Source organism: Numenius arquata, chromosome 3 (assembly GCF_964106895.1).
Source record: "Numenius arquata chromosome 3, bNumArq3.hap1.1, whole genome shotgun sequence".
Classification (NCBI taxonomy): domain Eukaryota; kingdom Metazoa; phylum Chordata; class Aves; order Charadriiformes; family Scolopacidae; genus Numenius; species Numenius arquata.
In genome coordinates, this window is record NC_133578.1 from 21,261,553 (window position 1) to 21,282,823 (window position 21,271).

Consider the following 21,271-nt stretch of genomic DNA (forward strand, 5'->3'; position numbering starts at 1 on the left):
CCTAAAAGTAAGGATTTTCTTCAAGATGCAACAAACACAAATCTGGAAAAAAGTCATATCAGTTTCAATTATATAAGAAACTTCTTCAAAAGTTTTGTTCTAATGGTAGAATTATAGTCTAAGAGAAATCTCTAAATACAAGATATTTCCTGTATGATTTATGAACATCTATATAGAGAGTCTTCTTACATAAAAGTTTGTAAATTTTTAAATTGTCTTTCAGAAGACAACACTTCTAATAGACTTTTCCTAAAACTCAACAGTAATGAGTAATATCACAGTCCTCAAAAAATCTTTCAAAGTGCATAATCTTTTGATCAACAAAACATATTCCTCTATATTTAAGAGAAACTTGCAGAAGAGAGAGAATACACTTTCTTGAGAGTGAGTAATAATTCTTAACTGTGAGGTAAGATGCTAAATTTACAGTAAATGCTACTTATGTTGATATATCACTTACACTGAATCTATAAACCCTCTGCACTAATGATACTCTTCTACAGTTGGTGCTTGCAAGGGTGGTAGTCTAAGAACTGGATTTTTCTAAGGATCTGATAGTGCATGCAAATTTTTTATATCACTGACATGTCTCCTGCAGGACATTTCTAAACTCCAAGAAAGATACTAAAAAATAATAGTTATTAGCATTTTATAAAAAATTTCAAAAACTAGTTTCCAACACAGGCCAAAGAAGATTGAATTCAGATTCCAAGAAAGGATTATATATGTTATATGATGTCTTGTGTTATCTATATACACTTGGAATGACTTACTTAATGTAATATATGGGGGCTTAAAAATTATGCACAAATTTAAACTGTAATTATATAAGTATTTGTAGTTGTGACTATTCATAGTGTTTTGGTGTGTGCTTAAGGTATTACAAGTAATGTTCAAAACTTTCTATGGGATATTTTTGAATGCATCTAGCTATAAATTGAGTAACAGAATAAAGCACGGATCTTTCCAAAACAATGTAAAAGCCAGATTCAGACTTTTAAAGAAAGCCATTTTAATCTCCATTAAAAAAGCATCTAAAAACCTATAAATAGCTGAGCTACCTTTCTCCTGCAAGAATAACTCCATTTTCATGTTATTTCTTTAACATCAGAAAATTCAGAGGACTATTTTCAAAGATTTAAAGCAATTAAGAAGGGGGTATAGGGTGAATGTATATAATCTACTTTTATTCCTACTGGGATTCTCAGATAAGATTGTCTTTCCTTCTAACCCTAAATACACAACGTAGTGATAAGTCACAATGTAATTATTAAGGGTAGAAAAGGGGGAAATACTGTACCCATAATACAGATAAGGGGAGGAACCAGTGGTCCACCCCATCCAATCTGAAGAAAGGTTATCCTATATGAAATAGAAATATATAGCCTGTTATTAGTTATGAATCTGTAATGACAGACACTTGATGTTATGTTTTATAACTCAGTCATGAGAAATGTTTCTTTCCTACTAATGAAGTCTGAAGTACTCTTGAAAATGTCTCATTATCACTTTCCTGGTAAGGGAATCTAAGGAATAGCCGTTGAATTTTAGAGGATATTTAAGACATCAAATACTCTAATTTAGTTTTACAAGTTATGAAATTGGACTGGAAATTTGAAATACAGTAAATGTTTAAAGCCATCAGCCAGAAATATGCATAAGGCATGCAAAACTGAAAGTGCAAGTGGATTTCAGATTGTTTGCTGCCTTCTACTATTTCTCTAATAAATAAATCAAGCACGGCATGACATGCTTTGTTTTGTGAAATTCGACACAAATGCATGCTTTATTGTCACTTAATCCTCTAACTCAGCAAAGCAATGTATACTCAGTATTCTACATTTACAAGTAGCATACCAATTCAGAACTAGCGCAAAAGCATTATATTGCAAGTACTAAAAAGCTAAACAAAAAGCAATGGGTATATTCAAATCTCAGGTTGCAGATACTGCGCAGTACATAGACTAATTGAGATGAGAATATAAACCCTAAGACAGAAGTATAAATTAAATTAAAGCAATTCTTTACTTTGCCTTCCAGCATCCGGGTGGAGTTGTTTTTGAGATTCACTATAGAAAGTATTAAAATTTCTCAGAATTCAGTACACTAGCAGATATTTTAAATGCCTTTAATAAGGCACAATTAACTTCTGTGCTCAAGGCAAGCACAGGCTATGGACTGCTTAGCCTACTTTGGTGCAAGTGATTCATATATCTTACATTCACTTTGGAAAGAGAATTTATCCCATTTATGAAACAGCATAATTACAAAATTAAGTTGTAACTGCAGAGTATAACTGTAGACTTCTAAGAATATAACTTAAAAAGTAAGTATGTTTCATATTTAGGGATAACAGAATACTTATTAGTGTTAACTGACTGTGTAAAATGCTGTATTCTTCGAATTCACCAGAATGGTAAACTTCTTTACGAATAAGATTGATTTAAAGTAGCTGAGAACTTAGCAGATTGTTTTACAAATTGATGCGGAGCTTTTTATATACAGGGACTTTTATGGAATACATACAATCTCTTATATTTTCAAGGCAAAATTTCCACAGCTTTAAACATGGAGGTAAACATTAAAATTATAAATACATGCTGAAAAAAACTCAGCTTCTTTTGTCACAGCTCAGTGTAGGTATAGACAATATGAGAAAGCACAGAGGGTTGATTTATTTTAACTTTCTGTTGGCAGATAAAAGAATCTGGGTTTATGTATTTTTATGAAATGAACTCAGTTTCTGAGAAGACTGTAATTTGACTATAGTCTTATCATGAGCTGGTTAATTATTTGTTATTTGAATCTTTTTACTGTTGATGAGTCATTTCATAAAGTAATGCTACTATCTGTCAATAAGCTGTTGTGAATACTTTCCAAGTGCTTTGGAAAAATCATTTTCAGAAGTACATGTAATCGTAAAGGTAAGGCCTGTACAGTTGGCCAGTCAAATTTGCTAAGTGATGGGAATCGGGTACTTCATTGATTATCATTAATCTTGGAGAACAGAGCTGGAACATTCTCTGTGATTCCTGCACAGTAGGTTCCTTGTGAATTATTCATGTTAGGCATCTGAAATTCTATATGATTTGGCTTCTGGCATAATTGCGTAGTTATTCAGTGAGAAATAAGGGAAAGCAGTAAAGAGATTTCAAATAACAGGTATTTTTCTTTGAGCATGAATATCCTAAATCTTTTAAGTGGAAAATTTGCTAAGGCAATCATGTAAAGATATAGAAAAATGGAGTAAAACATCTGGAAATCAATTGTGTCATTATCTTTCTAGAAATGATCTGTTTTTTTCCAACGTCATCTAAAGAGCTGCATTTCTTGTCCCTGTGTAACTTCTGTACTGGTCTTCCAGTCCTGCAGCTGACCAGAACATTATTTAAAAAGTAAAGCTGAAAGCAATTTCCCAACATTTCTTTGCACAAAACCACATTTACCTGAATGTTCATGAACAGTAAGTACAAAGAAAGAGAGAGAAAATGGCTAAATCAAATAGTCATTCCAAACTTAAAGGAAAACTCGTACATTCTGTAGTGCTTGACCAGCTCTTCCCCTGCTGAATATCAATTCATGAATTTCAAATGATGAGAAAACTGTTAAAAGTCAATTTGCTATATGAAACTGAAATTTATTAATCTAGAAATCATTGGTTAGCAATATTTTTTTTCTGGTGCATTCTGAAGTAGAGATATGTAGCTTGATGAATACAATTTAACAGAATTCTAAGCCTCAATTTGACTTGATTAAGCTTAGATTTGTATCTAAAGGATGTTCAGACAGGGTATTCCAGGCTATTCCACTGGTTTATAATTGACTTGAAATTCAGTAGCGTGTTGTTTCCTCTTAGGTTTCCATGAAGTAGCAAAAAGCATTGTCTTAAAACATATTTCAATGACATGCATATAGAGTTAGTTTGTATTCAGTGGCTTTAAGGAACAGAAGGTATAAACAAAAGAAAAAATAAGTTAAAATGCTTTCTTGAGTGAGATGAATAGTAAGCAGGGCCCCTAAATTACTCAGAATAAGTAAGAAATAACCTTATATACATTGTATTGAATATTGAATAGAGATTCATTGAAATAAGAAAAGCATTTACCTTACAAAAAGAATAATTTCACAGAGAAATCAAATAACTTGATTTGTTTTTAAAGTCAGCCAAACTCAGAAATAGATTTAAACCACTAGCGGGTATCTCTACTACCATCTAGTAAAATTCAGTGTGACTAGACCAAAGGTGGCTTATCAAATATGAAGAAAAATGAAGGATTTCAACTAGTAACAGAAAATATCTTCATTAAATAATGCTAAATTAGATTCCTATATAAATATTGTGATTTGTTTATCGGTTAAAAACAAATAAAATCTTGTTACATTTTATTCATTATTAATCATCTGTTAAGAGAGTTTGTAGTTGGTAATTTCAAAGCCTTATATGCAAAACTCCTGAGATTGGCTAGAAAGTAAAGTAACCTTAATGAATGTAACTTCTATGTAATACTGCATATGGATTTAGGTGAATTGATGAAGCTTTTTGCTTGTCTGTTAGTAAAAGATATGCAATAGATAAAAAGATAGTGCAGCCTTTCTGCATGGACTTGTCATTCCTTATTCTGCATGCATGGATTCTTTCTATGCATGCATAGTTTCAGATTCTTTCATGTTGTCTTACCCTCATGCCTTCAAATCGTGACAAAGCTCTTAGAGGTCTCAAAGCTCTTAGTGTCCTAAGGGACTTAATGGCACCAAGTTCAGAGTAACCCAATGCATTTGCTGTTAAGCTAACCAAAGAGACCTATATGAAAACAGGAAAGTAAAAATTATTACATTGTACATACTACTTTACATACCATAGATGTGAGTTCTAAACTTCTTTAGAAGAATCTAATTTTGGACCACTTTCTTCAGGAATAGGAAGTCTTTTAAATAAATAATAAAAAAAAAGTAATATGAAATAAGAGTAGGATAGGTAAACAAACAAACAAAAAATATCATAAGGTAACAATATCTGGAAGCATGAACACTTCTGAATTTCATATTTTGCTAGTAATTTGAGGGCATTCAAAACCACAAAAATAAAATTAAATTAATCTCTACTTTTTACCAATTTAGGTATTGCTCTCACTTTTTCTTTGTTTTACAATGCTGTTGAGATCACTAATTACAGTTGATAACACTTATTTGGTTGCCCAAAACTAAAAGGGAAATGATTGAAGTCTGTTTTGAATTAATAGATGGGTCACAGAGCAATATTGCTCCTCTGGAAATTGGTAGAAAGGATTAGTTTCTATATATGGTTACACTGACTAATCCTTTTTCCTTACTGCTGAATTTATATGATGTACAGGCTGACATTAACCTGGATTATGCCATTTTTTAAAGACCTTATAAGAACAGTTCCACAGGTGGCAGAACTCCACAGGCCTTTGTATATTCTATGTCCCTACATTGCCTCAGCGAGGAATACCATATTCTCTGCATTTGCTATGGCTCTTGTCCAAAATAATACCTTCTGTTTTCTTCCCATTTCCCCTAATAGCTCCTTCATTACACTGTTCTAATTCTGTGACTATTTATTGGGCCAAAAATAGCATAATGGTCTTGTGTACTCTTTCATTATAAAGAACAATGCATCAGGTAAAGAGAACTCTGCGACAGTGCTCTTTATGAACTATATTTAAAAACAAGCATTATATGTGAAATCTTTGGCTTTTAAAAGTTAATAGCTTTTCTGTACTTGTCAATCCTGAGCTCTAGCAACCCACAAAACTAGGTTCTTCTGAAATCTGAATTTCTTTCTCCACCACATTCATCATACTACTGAAAACTTGCGAGCTTTCAAGCTGCCATAATCTAAAGCCAAATTAAAGAAAATATCCAGGTGTTTAAATTCAGGATTTAATCGTGAGCTTATTCAGACACTTGAATATGTGTTATACCTGCCCCCAAAGAAATATTCAAATTTTCACATTCACAGGGTGGCTGTTTGGGATATTATGATTTTAACAATGTCAAATATTAATGAAAATGAGTTTAGAAAATGAACAGGTGCTTCTGCTTGCATGCTTCTTCAAGCTTTTTTGTGCCACTGAAGTACCCATTTTGAGATTTTAGTTACTAAAGAACAAAAGTTTTTTCCAAAGAGAGGATACTATCTTTGTATGAGTACTATGTTTGAATGTGGTTATCTGTAGCTGTATATGCGAAGTTAAATCTTGGATATATTTAATACATAATGTGCACCAATCATAAAGGTTGTAGGCACCAGTCACAAAAGAAAGCTTGAGAAAATGAACTACATTGATTAGCCCTTGTATACTGGGAACATATTCAGAAACTGTTGGATTTTCAGCAATTCTTTGGGTCAATAACTGCTTATGAAGTTCAACTTTTAATTATTCACTGTCTGTTTCTAAGTCATTGAAACCAGGACAAAATGCAACAATTTTAAAACTGAGCTTGTTTAATATTTGTTTTTCCTATAAGTTTTACCAGAAATTTTTGTCCTAAGAATAGAGTGACTGGTTGCAGTTTCATAACTATGTAAAACAAAGCATTTTAGTTTCACACACAGAACTTCATAGGCTGCAGAAACAGTATGCGTTTCTGCACATTGGAGGTTTTCTTAAGGGGTTATACTTAGGACATTACTTCTTACATTCTCTGTAACTGTAGCAATGCATTAAGAAAGGGTCGCTCTCATTTCCCAGGACAGCATAGTAGAGTTATAACTATGAGATAACCCCTGCAGGAAAGACTATTGAGCCTGGTGTCAAATATTGCTGTGAAGACTGCAAGTTCAATAATATTTATTGCACTTCAATACCAAGTAAGCCACACCACCAATGCTACAGATAAATCTTGCATTCCTTGTAAAACCCTAATTCAGGTAAAATAAATATAAAAGTAACACCTAGGAAATACAGTACATACATCGACAATCAGGAAGTCCAGCCAGCACCAAGCATTAGTAAAGTACGTTTGATAGCCATAGGCCACCCACTTCAGCAGCATTTCCAGAATGAAGATGTAAGTGAAGACCTTGTCAGCATATTCCAGCATAGTCTTGATAGTTTTGCGCTGTTCAATATATATGTCTTCAAAAGCCTAAGAGTAAAAACATTCAAAGATACAAAGATATTTGTTATTCCATTTTGATACTGCACATTCTTTAGGGGAAAAAAAAGCAACAACAACAAAAAGGAAACAATCTTTCTTCAAGAAAAGACATGGGAACTATATTTTCCAGCTCACAGGAGGGAGAAACAGATATTACACAGCAACCACTCCGCTGGTCAGAGTTATTATTTATTTATTTATGATGGTGAATTATTCTTCTCAGATCTCACAAATAGCATTGATTCTGCAGAGTGGTGTGCCTGTACTGAATTCTGTTGAGAATATTTGGTTTTTATGTAGGTAGATCCATATTTAAAATTCAGGGCCACAGCTGTAAAATATTCAGGACAACGACAATACAATTGACCTTTTGTTTTTATCATAGAATCATAGAATGGTTTGAGGTTGAAGTGACCATAAAGTGATAATCTAGTTCCAGCCCCCTTGCCATGGGGAGGGACACCTCCCACTAGACCAGGCTGCTCAAAGCCCCATCCAGCCTGGCCTTGGACACTTCCAGGGATGGGACATCTACCACCTCTCTGGGCAACCTGTTCCAGTGTCTCACCAATCTCACAGTAAAGAATTTCTTCCTAGTACCTAATCCAAAATCTATCCTCTTTCGGTTTAAAATTGTTACCCCTTGTCCTACCAGTACACTCCCTCATAAAGAGTCCCTCCCCATCTTTTCCACAGGCCCCCTTTAAGTACTGGTAGGCGGCTATAAGGTATCCCCAGAGCCTTTTCTTCTCCAGGCTGAACAACCCCAACTCTCTCAGCCTGTCTTCATAGGAGAGGTGCTCCAGCCCTCTGATGATCTTCACGGCCCTTCTCTGGACTCACTCCAACAGGTCCATGTCCTTCTTATGTTGGGGGCTCCAGAGCTGGATGCAGTACGCCAGGTGGGGTCTCATGAGAGCAGAGTAGAAGGGACAATCACCACCCTCGACCTGCTGCCCACATTTCTTTCGATGCATCCCAGGATGCAGTTGGCTTTCTGGGCTGCAAGTGCACATTACCAGCTCATGTCAGGCTTCTCATCAACCAACACCCTCAAGTCCTTCTCCTCAGGGCTGCTCTCAATCCATTCTCTGCCCAGCCTGTATTTGTGCTTGGGATCACCCCAACCCACACACAGGACCTTGCACTTGGTCTTGTTGAACTTCATGAGGTTCGCACAGGCCCACCTCTCAAGCCTCTCCAGTCCCCTCTAGATGGCATCCCTTCCCTCCAGCGTGTTGACCGCACCACGCAGCTTGGTGTTGGAAAACTTGCTGAGGGTGTGCTCAGTCCCACTGTCCATGTCACCAGCAAAGATGTTAAACAGCATCAGTCCCAGCACTGGCCCCCGAGGAACACCACTCATCACTGGTCTCCACTTGGCCATTGAGCCATTTACAGCAACTCTGAGTGTGACCATCCAGCCAATTCCTTATCCACCGAGCAGTCCATCCGTCAAATCCATGTCTCTCCAATTTAGAGACAAGGATGTCTCTTAAGTACTGTTGGATGTCTCTTTTAAGACACTTTAAGTCACTTTTAAGTCTCTTTTAAATCCTGTTGTTTTTTGAAAATTTCAAGCAATAAATCATAAAACAAGTTCTTCCTTTCTTTAAAAAAATATTTACCTAAAACAACTATCTGCTTTACTGTATTAATCGAATTTTATGATATATAAAATTTCTGAGAGCCTTGCAATGTCATTTGCACTGTTCATGTGTTTTCACTTTTAGACATTTGAAAAAACATATAGCTTCTGCTTTTCAGAAATTCTTCCTGTCCTCCAAGAAATTTTTACCTGCAATTTTTGCTTTTAAATTTTAATTATGCTATTATTTCTTATGGAGAACAATTGATTTTACTGGATTGAAAGAACTGGAATGATCTGTTAGCCTGGAAAGATTAATATATTTACTGATATTAACATTCATTTTTACCCAGCCTGCTTTTGAATCACTTTACATCTGTCAGCTCAAATGATTAGTGTTTGTCTATCAATCACCAAATTAACATCTCTGTTTCAGTAATTTTGGATACTTAGATGAGGCAATAGGGTACCTGACATTCATATGAAATCACTAACAACTTAATCGCAGAAAACCGGTAAGAGTCAACACGTATCTCTTCTGTTTTATAGGTGGGAGTATGCCAGAGGCTAAGCTAGCAGTGCTCTTGGCAGCTGGAAGTGTGTCTGCTCCCTGCCTGAATGCCCCCAGGGTGTGGGTTTGCAGGCAGCCTGCAGCCTGCCTGTGCCTGCCAGACTTCCCAGCTGTAATGACAGTGAGAATCCTCTGGAGTGTGGTCTTGGGACGAACATTTAGATACAGTCCAGGTCCAAAGAGACCTTTTCACTATCACAAAGGAAGTTGAAGGCGGAGCAGGGTCTCACATCTCCAGAGCCTTGGCCTAATCCCTGGTCTCTGAAGCATTTTCACAAAAGAAATATTCTGTGGATGACACACACCTTCACAAGCACAAGATGCTAACACTGTGGGATTTCATCTCAAACTTCCTCTGAATACAAGGATGGAAATTCACCTTTACCAGATCTCTTGCTGGTACTTTTCTCTCATTTAAATTCTTGTCACTAAAGGTTTTCTCCACTTGGTAGCATTAACCAAAATTCAATAGTATAGACATGAGTCTTTTGTTATTTCAGGGTTTTAAATCATAGGGAAGGTGTCACATGACGTTGAGTAAAAGTTGCTTATTTGATGGTTGTGTTGGTATTAGAGCAAACAAAAGAAGAATGATTCTTAAAGATTTAACTGAAAACAATGATAGGTGTAATCTTAAACCTCTAACCATTAACAATATTTAATAGTGTTGGGAGTAGTCTATAGAGTTTATAATACAACTTTGCAACACAATTTTGGTTTATGATGTAGGAACTTAAGTAATTTACAACAGGTAATTGCATCTACCAGGGTAGATGCTAGATATAAGGGCTATCACTATCTAAGGGCTAGCAGTTTGCCTAAGAAACTTCAGCTCAGTATGTATCCAGGCTCACCTTTATTTAACAGTTCCTCTCCAATGTCTTTATTCTTTGTCATTCTTTGCATTTGTGAAATAACTTATTATTGGTATGTTTTGTTTCTTTTATTGTTATAGATCTATATTACGGTTGGCTTATTTTTATTCTGCCCCCACATACTAGTTAACCTTAAAACAAATTCATGTTTTTACAGATATTGTTTTAGTCTACATGATTATATGTCAGTAGAAGTTGAATTAGAAGCATACATAATAAATTCTTATTCTTAGAAGGGAATAACTACAAACACACAGTCTCAGTCTTTCTTGCTGTTCTAGCACATAACATTTATAAGACTGTATAAGCCAGCTCTGGCTCTTGCGAGCCATTTATGCCACTAAAATTACTTCCAAACTCTTCTTTTTCCCCATCAGTGACAGTTCTTTTTCCCAAGTTATATCAGTAAACACCAGTAAAACTAGAGAACAAACTCAAATAACAAAATTAAGTATATTCTCTTCTTCACATGTTGTCCCTCTCCGTGCTTCAGGCGTGTCACTATCACTTTCAGCAAAGGAATTAAGCTCTCTCTAATAAACTATGCCTGTTCCTCTGTTGACATATTGTTGAGAAGAGACATTTTCTACCATTCTTTCAAAGGCCTGACTAAAATTTATGCCTGTCATTTGAATTGTGTCGTCTTTCTGGCAGAGAAAACTAAGTTAAAACAATGTTTGAAGAGCCAACTTTTAAGAAGTTTTCTGCCAACGTTGTGACACTCTGTTCATGTTTTACTTACCAGAGCTCCACTACTGAGGAGAATCATAAAGACAATGAAAGTCTCAAACCAGTTGTGTTCAACAATCCTGAAGCAGGTTTTTCTAAGGTTCCACCACTGCTTTCCTCTTCCTTCTTCTATACTTACTTGACAGCACTTGAACCTTCGCACACAGCCTTTAAAACAGTGTATGAATCAAGGAGGGGGAAAAAAAGAGATTTTGTTGAATTGCATTAATTTTCGTTATTCATTCTGTTAGTACTACAATGCTACCTTTCCAGAAGCTGTGCTATTTAATAAAAACCCAATAGATTTCCACCTAGGTGACCTTTTTCTCCAAAGCAAAAAATTTAACAAAAAATGAAAAAATGAACAAATGAGAAGAAAGTATTTCTATATAAGTGCTCAATACAGTGCATGCAAAAAGATAGAAGTCTATGGAACAAGAAGCCAAATTACAAAATACAAAGTATGAATAAAAGTATGTATCTTTTCATACAAATACTTTTCATACAAATCTATAGTAGGCTTATGTAGTATGATATGGGCAAGTGTTATTAAATTGTACTTTCTTTTGTTTCAGATACTAAATTCAGACAATGTTACATTAATTGTATGAAAAAATTCTAACTCTCCTATCTGAGTTCTGAGCTTTTCAGTACCAGCTAACTTCTCTAACTTGTGTCCTTAATTTACTTAAGCTTTTATGATTTAGCTGCTGCCTTAATTTTGTTTCTTCTTTCATTTAGGTAGAAAAATACTAGTGATCAATAATGGTATTTTCTTTGCCAAATCCAAGTCTGTTACAGTACTGCTTCTTACTAGTTCAGTGTAAATTTCTAAAAAAATATCTATTATCATGTCCAGAAATCACCCAACTCCAGCACTGACAGTAGTGTTTATCTTCCACTCTAAATCTAACTTTTGCTTACAGATACCATAAACGGCATTTGTATTCTTACATTACTGTTTTAAACCTATTCCTTTCCCCACCTCCATTAGATGCACACATCCATAAGATTTCTCACAAGAAATGCCTTTGCAAATAAAGTTTATAATAATCAGATTAAGTTTTGTAAAAGGGCTAATAGAAGGAAATATCAAAGATTAATGAGTCCACCAGGTGAGACTGTTCTTGCCCCAGGTGGCACACAAAGGCTCTTCCTTCTCTTTCTGTCAATTTGTAAAAGGTTCATTTAGCGTTTTGCACAAAACCATCCAGGTGCAGTTTTTATTTACCACTCAGCAGCTGTTTCAATAATGTATACTTTATAAAGCACTTAGATATCTATGAAGAGTGGTATAAATATAGTGTGTTATTTTATTATCTAGAAGACTAACTAAAATCAGAAAGTATAGTAGTTCATACTAAAATAAAACTTTCAGTAATATGTTTTTCTTACTTCAAAAATAATGATACATTTCTGATAAAATGTTTTCTAAATTGTTTATCTGATACATAATACAATTGTGGTATCTGTAACCATTTGGTAAATTATGGTCTAAAAGTACTACCACTAATAATAATAACTTAAACATTAACAAAAGAGTAATTAAATACATAAATATTGATACTTAGTTTGAATAAATAACTATCTGTATTCTATGAATAAGTATTATTACTATGTTTGTTCTAAACACCTTCTGTGAAGCAGGCCTCTGGCTCCTGGGCTTCTTCAGGTTCAGCTTCTGGTTGTTCTTCTGCAGGAAGTCCTATATCAACTGTGCTACCTTCGGATGAACTAGACGAATTCAACTTCTGTAACAGGGAAAAAAGAAAAGCATCACAAATGGGCAGCAAATATTTTTAAGGCAAATATTAGTTGTTTTCAGAATAAGTAAATAATTCTGCCGTGGTTTTGAATGTTATAGTATTAAATGTAAGTAAATTGCTGTTAAACATATGTGAAATTTGTACAATCTTTGGTTTTCCTTCTGCATTGTATGGATTCATTGTCTAGAAGATGTATCAGTGATAGATAACTATCACTAACCACAACTAGCTGTAAGTAGCAATGGTCTCTTGACCTACGCAGAAATAGTGAAGCTTAAATATATATGCAGGAATCCATAGCATCTACTGGAAAGCAGGTAAGAGCCTAAATATAACTATTTAAATGAGGTGGGAGTTAAGAGGAATGAGGGAAAAAAGCACTGAGAAGGCTATACTTTAGAGGTCAGCAAGTCCAGATTAAAATTGCTGAAAGTCTAGCTCAGAGTGAAGCAGAAGCTGAATACAAAAAGACTGAGGTAGATTAATGGTGGCCCATAAAACATCAGATTGTGTTTTTTAACCTAATCAAATTTTCAATAACATGATGAGCGTAAAGAGAGAGGAGTGGAAGGTGGAAATCAGATTTAAAAAACCTGAATGCCCTTTAGCTAATCCTATCCTAAAAATTCTCAAAGCATTGTTACATGTAGCTGAGACTTGGTTGCAACCTAGCTGGTTGGTATCGTGGCTAAAGATCGGGTAAAAATTGTGAAGGAAACATATTTAAGGATGTAGAGGTAAACAAAATAATGGAATAAATGCAATATAGGTTCATCAATGCTAGGTTGCAGCAGGCTTTTTGATACTGAGGACAAAAAATATCCCCAAACCCTAACAAAACTCTTACTAAAGCAGTAGCCAGTCTATTTTTTCAGCAACAGTTCCAGGACTCATCGACATTGAGATGTGTGATGCTTAATAAAATTTGTGATATTTTAAGTAGCTAGTTTTTAGTTAATTTCATCTGGTGGTGACTATAGACATGGGAAGAACAATTTTTCAGCTTTATCAGGAAAAAGGGTTGATGTATCCAGTCTCAGGTTCTGTCATTATTTGTCATAAGAACCAAATTATAGAGGGTTTTTTCCAAATCACAATACAGAGTTGCCACTCTGATATTTTTACAAAAATATTGTATACTTCTAGAAATACATTTTTTAAAAATCATCCTTTGCAGTATGATTTATTACTTTCCAAAATAGATTTTATAGTACCTTTCAAAACTTTTACAAAGCTTTTTCATTTTTGGAAAAAAACGTTTTAATTTTATTTCTCTATTTTCTTCTGAGAAGCAGAGTTTCTGTAATTATTGTCAGCTACTTTTTGCACACTAAAACTAAGGTCTTTGAAATTAATGGTGTAGTTTGTAATTTGATGATGATTAATTTGTTCCTTTGCTAAGGCAGAAAAAGAGTAGTCAACTGAAAAACAAAAGAAAAGAAAATAAAACAAACAAATAAACAAAACCCCCACAGAAGCCTCCCACTTCTAGAGCTGACCCAATCAGCGAAAAGGGATCCTGGCCAGCACTGTAAAACTCCAAGAATGGTGCTGAAACACTCAATCTGGTCTGAAACCAGCTGGAACTCACCTGTTAGTGCCCTCTGGCCTGAGAAGTAGAGAATAAATACAATCTTTTGTAAGTGGGATCTCATGAAAAACTCAGCTAATTCAAAGGCTCTGCTGTTCTGGTGTTTATAATTTCTTTTTTACAGTCCTATTATACTAACAGTCAGTAGAAAATAAGGAGTTGGACTCAAATCCAAAACAGCACTGCTGGATGGATTTTCCGTGGAAAACTATTAACAGATCTGCTCTTTCATAAGCTTCTGGAGGAAGTCAGAAATGTCATAGTACTTTCTCAATGGGATAAAAGGTAACCCTGGTCTTACAGGCAGTAGCTTTCCTAAACTGAATCTATTCCTTGTTGGTCAGTCATAAACCAGCTTGTGTCACTCCACTTGACTGACTGCTGTATGATGGGTTGGAAGGCTGGTCTGGCCTGGACAGCATTAAAGTAGTTGTGTGAAGAGTAGATGACCAGTGGTTATTTTTCTCCAATGGATCTTCGTTTAAATGCTGTATTAATTAGAAATTCTTCCTGCTGGGGCAAGTTCATAATGTGCTCAAATATATTCTTATAACCTCTCTTTGTGGCAGCAGTTCAGAAACTTGAGTCAAAGCCAAATTCTAAGACATTTTGGCTAATATTTAACAGGAAAATAAGTATTAATGCTTCAGATATTACTTGGGAAATGGGAACACCACTATCTCTGAAATAGGTTGCCATGAGGAGAGGCTGTTTTGTACAGGTCTCCTTTCTCAGGGGAGGATGCAAAGACTGCACTTAGTTTAACGCTGGATTTTTGTTGAGAGCACTAGAGGGCTTATGGACACTGAAGTGATGGCAGTACAGAATTCGGCTAGCCTAAAATTAGGCGTCTTAAGTACTTTTAGCAATAAAACAGTGGCAGAGGAAGATAAGCTATCTCATAAAGAAACTGGATTGCTACCAGAATGGAAACTAGCTATTTTAAGGCTGAGGTTCCTTAAGTCAGAAAATTAATTTTGTTAAAATGTCTGGAAAGATAATTTTCTGATTTGACTAAAATGTCAACAAACTAAGTCACTGAGGGTGTAGTTGTTTTTCAAATTATGTTATCAAATCAATTTAAATTATTTTTTAAAAATAGCCACAGACAAAAAGTCATGTAAAGGAACAGTTACAGCCTTAATAAATTTTTTAAAAATACAGTTCTCAACAAGTTTTATATCTATAGCCTGCTTTGGCATTCCCTTAGATACTTTTGTCTGTTGATAGTATTTTTAATTTTTAACATCTAAATGAATCTGAAGTATATGGAAGACCCCATGGTTAAAACTTCTTTTTATGGGAATCTAGGTCTAAAAGAGCAGACAATTTTAAAATCTAGAAGAATTCCAGTGTCTAAAGGAAATACATAAACTATCTCTATGTTTTCTGGTTTATGCCTGCTCACAAAAAAAAAGCCCATAGAGCGGGATTTTTTTGAGTGGCAGAGAGATGTATGACATGCCTCATAGGACCCTTGTTAAAGGAAGCAAGCAGAAGTTTCTGGTGGGATAAGGATGGAGCTAAGGCACTGCTCTGCTTTACCAGTTGTTGCAACTACCATATGGACCATAAACAGTTCTTATGGATTAGCTCATTTTCCCTTTGCTTGGCCTCTTACCTCCTCTTGGAGACTGTAATTTTTAACCCTTTCTCACACTTTTGTTCATCAAGAATTAAACCCTCCTTTATACACTCATTTATGTCCATGTATAAAGAAGTGTCAAAATAACAAATGATCAAGAACTCAATACACTGTCTTATGCTGAAAAAAATACAAATACTCAAAAGATCAGAGAGAAATGCAGAAATTATCTAAATACCTCTTTGCTTTCTTCCAGGTCTGATTCACTACTAAATTCCTCTGTGTTTAGATTTTCAAAGTCGGATTCACCCACAGCAATGGGCACTGTCACAGTGAGACTTGGGTTGTTTATGAATGACATGTAATCACTTTCATCAATTATGTATTTTTCCACACTGCTACCTGTGCCTATGCCACTAGTTGTTCCATTCGCATCTTTAATATAGTCATGGTCCTTGCTTAGATCCACAGTTGTATGGTTAGAAATACAGCTATTTTTGTTGTTCAAATCTTCAAGTGGTTTGATTTCATCTAAAGCTTTTTGTTTTTTAACAAAAGCTTTTTGGATGAATTCACGTGCTTTTCTCTTCACATAATCTATGCCCTTCTGCATTCTTGCTACAGCAATTTGGAGATTATTCATTTCATTGTCATCATCTGTCACGGCAAGGTTGTCTGCACTAAACGAGCTCAAGAGCAAGGCCAAAAATAGGTTCAGTACCTGCAGAAAGACAAAAAAAAGGATGTTCTAGGCTTTACCTCAACAAAGAATATCTATTTTCTTAAAAATTGTTGTGTAAGTGACATTGAAGACTAAAATCCCAATAATTCATCATAACCAAAGAAACGCACCTTCAAAACTTTTTCTCTTCTCCATAAAAAAATGAGCTTTTTAAATTTTGCTTAGGTCCTTTTCACTATTAAAAAATATTTCTGCAACTGACTAGTATCTGTAAATGTGTCTTTAAATCCCCACAGTATATAAATATTTTGGTGCAAAATCTTATAATCTAAAAATGGAGGTAACAGATTTGCTATTCAGCATCATTAAAAAGTTTAATTTATCCCATCACACAGTAGAAAGTAGATTATTTAGTTGGCTAATCATATGGGAGAAATAATTAAAAAATCAACAGCAAATGGTTTATAAAGATCCCATAAACTAAAATTATTTGAAGCACAAAATATTTACAAAGAGCCAGAAGACAAATTAAGAATGTGACTAAGTGCTCACTCTAACATTCTTAGGATTTTGATATTGCAGAATACTTTGTTCTCAATCCAAAAAAGCTCTTAAGCTTAACTTTAAGCATTGCTTGAAACCACTTGCTTAAGTGCTTTGTTGAAGCAGAGCCAGAGCACTTAGTTCACTTCAGGACTGAGCCCGCTTTATTGCCAAATAATTTTCTGCTAATGCTTTGATTACATACCACTAGGTTTCCAATCACCATGACCATCATGAAGACCGTAAGGCACATGGCTTGGCCTGCAACCTCCATGCAGTCCCACATTGTTTCTATCCATTCTCCACACAACACTCGAAATACGATCAAAAAAGAGTGAAAAAAATCTTGCATGTGCCAGCGTGGAAGAACACAGTCACTTGCAATTTTGCAGACACATTCCTTGTAGTTTTTCCCAAACAGCTGCATCCCAACCACAGCGAAAATGAACACAATGATGGCCAATACCAGGGTCAGGTTCCCCAGAGCTCCCACAGAGTTACCAATAATTTTTATCAGCATATTTAGTGTTGGCCAAGATTTTGCCAGTTTGAAAACTCGTAACTGGAAGAAAAGAAAAATATTGTTAGTACAACCAGCAAGAAAAACACAAAGATATTTTAAAGTGAATTCATGGAAGGATATTATTGCAAAATATGCCCTGAGTATGACTTTCGGAGGGTATCCTCTTGTCTAAAAGCACAAAGATGGAGGGTTCAGTCAACAAAATTTTGTGATGCTTGAGCTCAATATCCTCAAAGCATAGTTTTTACTGAAGGTCAAAAAGCTACCAGTCATATTAGATGGAATTTGAAATCTAGGGTTCATCTGTTAAAATCACCTGGGACACTTTTCTACTGGTATTCGTAGAGCATATCTATTCCTGTGATACCAATTACAGCACAGTACATCTAGTGAGTTGATTTGTTTTTGCATAGCAGGATGTTTAAAATGTGTATATAGAATAAATACATTGGAAATAGGATCAGGGCACCCATTGCTATCTCTTTGGATCTCTATCAATTCCCATTGAAGACAGTAAGATACTGCAAGTAATAAGGTTTTGTACTAATGAAAGAGACATCAGGACCAGTATCACGGCAAACATCAAGCAGATTTTTAAGGAAAAAAATGGAATTATTCTAATGAAGCCCTTCTGAAAAATCAGTGCAATTGATGCATATTTACCAATCTGAATGATCGAAGAACTGACAGTCCTTCCACATCCGCAAGACCAAGCTCAACCAAGCTAAGGGTTACAATAAAACCATCAAAAATATTCCAGCCCTCCTGGAAATAATAGTAAGGATCCATTGCAATTATCTTGAGAAACATTTCTGCTGTGAAGATTCCAGTGAAGACCTGAATTCAAAATACAGTTTGTTATTTCAGTGTGGAATATAATATTACTGATTTAGCTGTTTGGGCTTTTAATTCAAAGTACATATCTGCAATGTCTTAACCAAAACTAGTACTTAAAAATAGTTCAGTACTGTAGTGATTTCTTATGCCCGCTTTCCCCTAACAAGTGTCATACAAACCAAGTAATTTTTTCAATTAATTAAATTTTATACTACACAAATAATACAAACTTCTGTTTCATAACATTTATAATCCAATTTCAACTCTATCAGGATATGGACTTTCTCATGTACTGTACAAACACAATCCCAAATTTGATTTTCACAACATAAACCAGAATGCTTTCCAAGAAATTACATGGTATAACATCTTTCTTGGTATACTAATTACATTATACAGCAGCATGAATGAGGCCAAATCTAAGACTCCAGAGGGGCCGTTCCTTAGCTGCTATAACCTGCCATAATCCCATTCAGTTCAACAGAGATAAGATTATACCAGGTGAGGATCAACTGAGATACAACAATTTGCTGAAGCTGAGGAAATTCTACCTGGGTGTTGCCAGTAAGTTCAGTGAAGTTCATTGGCTCAATCACTTTAATGTCAGGAATCAAAAAGCATTTAAAAATGCATTTTAAACGTGATATTGCTGGCAATTGTTTCACATCATTATGCTATGCTGAATGAAGTAGGAATAATATTTAGGAGCCACCAAGGTAATGACCCTGAGTAGCTTTGAGAGAAATTTTAGAAGAATTTCCCGTAAGGTAGGAATGTAAGCCACTGTTAAAAGCTGCCTGAGCCCTGGTCTGAAATGCTTTCCCTTTTGGTTTTGATAACCCATTTTCAAGCAAGCTGAACAGAAAATGGGACAGCTAAAGAGAATAATCTAACTAGGATAATCAGGAGATGGACAAGAAGAGTCTGACTTTCTCTGCCAAGGAACACCAATGCTCAAGGTGGATTTTATTACAGTCTTTACATACATTCCAGTTATAAACACTGGAGAGGGAAAGGTTACTATTTTTCAAGCTACAGGATTGGAACCACTGAGGAAGAGGTGGGAGTGAGTAAATACAGTTTGAAATGCTGACTTAGGTTCCTAACAATCTGGACAGTGAGGGTCTGAAGGAGCTTTAAAGTGGAACTGTTGGAGCAGGCGAACCCTCAGGGCCTCTATATTGCAGAAGGGGTTTATGTCAGGGAGCCTAAGACTGGAAAACCGTGGTGCTTATAGCCAGATTGTCTCGCACTCCTGTAGTCAGATATATACCAAGACTTATATGGCATTTTCTTGGTTGGAAAACAAACCTATAAAATGCTACAATACAGGATTTTACTTTTTACTAGGAAACTCAGATTCAGAGTTTCCCTTGTTTTAAGTATACGAAAAACAGCTATGCATTTATCTATTAATGCTACCTTCTAAATCCTGTAGTTATTTACATGATCTGAGATATTTTTTCCTCATTACAAAACAAGGATTATTAAAAATCCCATTATCACAAATCATTTCTTAAAATAAAAGACAAAGTAGGACTGCAGCTGCAGATACTTCTATGTGATCAAACCTGTCAGTTCAAAAGCATCACAGCTACAAAAAATTAACTCCTGAATTCTTTAATAATTTATCTTTTAGAAGTAAAAGGGAGAAAATATAGCTGACGACATGAGGAAAAGATATCTTACTAATTTTCTGAAGATAAAAACCATAAAAACTATAAGAGGAAAATGTACTGCAGGATATTTTTCATAGTTTTACATAAAGCATATAAAGAAAACAATCAACATAAGTCTTTTACAGCAAATTCTAGAAATGCTTTTAAATGGCTCTTTTAACTATTGCAGACCTGTGCTCAGGAAACAGAGCAATTAAAAACACATTCGTAAATTAAAGATTTGGTTTGTATTGTATTGATTGAAAAAATATCACTATGTTTATTTACATAGTTTCTTTTTCATGGAAGTAATGCATTTCCTGGTTTAGTAGCTAGACAAATCAACTTCTGTTTAAGGTGGACTTTACTTAATGTAACATTGATGCCATTTTTAAAATTTTTAATTTGGCTTAGCAGAACACTAACACATATATTGATTTTACAATATCCTAAGTTACATAAGTCAGGGTTGAAAGTGAAATTTTCAAAAATGTTCTGATAGAGTCATATCTGGAGACCAATAAATGTCCAATAAATCTACTTTCTTAAAACTCCTTCTTTCAGTTATTTCAAACATACTTCCTTCTATAATCATGAACATAAAAACCCAACAGACTTACCAGATTTCCAACTGAAAGTACATTATTGAATTCATCGGTCATTGGATAATGTTCCATAGCCATAAAGAGTGTATTTAAAACAATGCAAATTGTAATAGCCAGGTCAACAAATGGGTCCATGACCACTAAGTTGACGATATGTTTTACTTTTAACCAATGTGGACTGCAGTCCCAGATCAAGAAAATATTTGCAAATTTATACCAACATGGCGGGCATTTCTGTCTTGATTCTTCAAGTTCTGTGGGAAAAGGAAGATCATACAGGTAACTATGTAATTGCTTTAGCATTCCTCAATCCTATATGAATTGTACCAGTCAAGTTGTCAATCTGAACCAGTACTGATTAACTTTATACTTTTTTACAGGGCTTTTCAAGAAAGTCTTAAAAAATTGCAATCAAATGTATTTATTTTGTTCAAAGCTTATCTATCAAGCACAACTTCTTTGTATTCCAATCACTATTCTGATCAGTATCAATTTATCAATTTGTATTATGTATTTTATTATTCTTTGGTTAACACTTCAGTCTGTTCCTCCCACTTACTTTTCTATTATGTAAATATTTTTATTTTGAAATT

At 34.8% G+C, this 21,271-nt stretch overlaps 1 protein-coding gene across 2 annotated transcripts in view; it reads right to left on the reverse strand.

Moving 5' to 3' along the window:
• The window catches only part of LOC141462802 (sodium channel protein type 1 subunit alpha), a 67,510-nt gene that overhangs the window by 19,768 nt on the left and 26,471 nt on the right, over positions 1 to 21,271 (reverse strand). For both annotated transcript variants that reach the window (XM_074144845.1, XM_074144846.1), the window contains exons 13-20: positions 20,694 to 20,932; positions 18,242 to 18,415; positions 17,261 to 17,617; positions 16,069 to 16,551; positions 12,522 to 12,639; positions 10,902 to 11,056; positions 6,940 to 7,113; positions 4,679 to 4,801 (exon numbers count right to left, since the gene is read on the reverse strand). In XM_074144845.1, the coding sequence (XP_074000946.1) occupies positions 4,679 to 4,801; positions 6,940 to 7,113; positions 10,902 to 11,056; positions 12,522 to 12,639; positions 16,069 to 16,551; positions 17,261 to 17,617; positions 18,242 to 18,415; positions 20,694 to 20,932 (1,823 nt within the window). The remainder of the gene's footprint in view (positions 1 to 4,678; positions 4,802 to 6,939; positions 7,114 to 10,901; positions 11,057 to 12,521; positions 12,640 to 16,068; positions 16,552 to 17,260; positions 17,618 to 18,241; positions 18,416 to 20,693; positions 20,933 to 21,271) is intronic.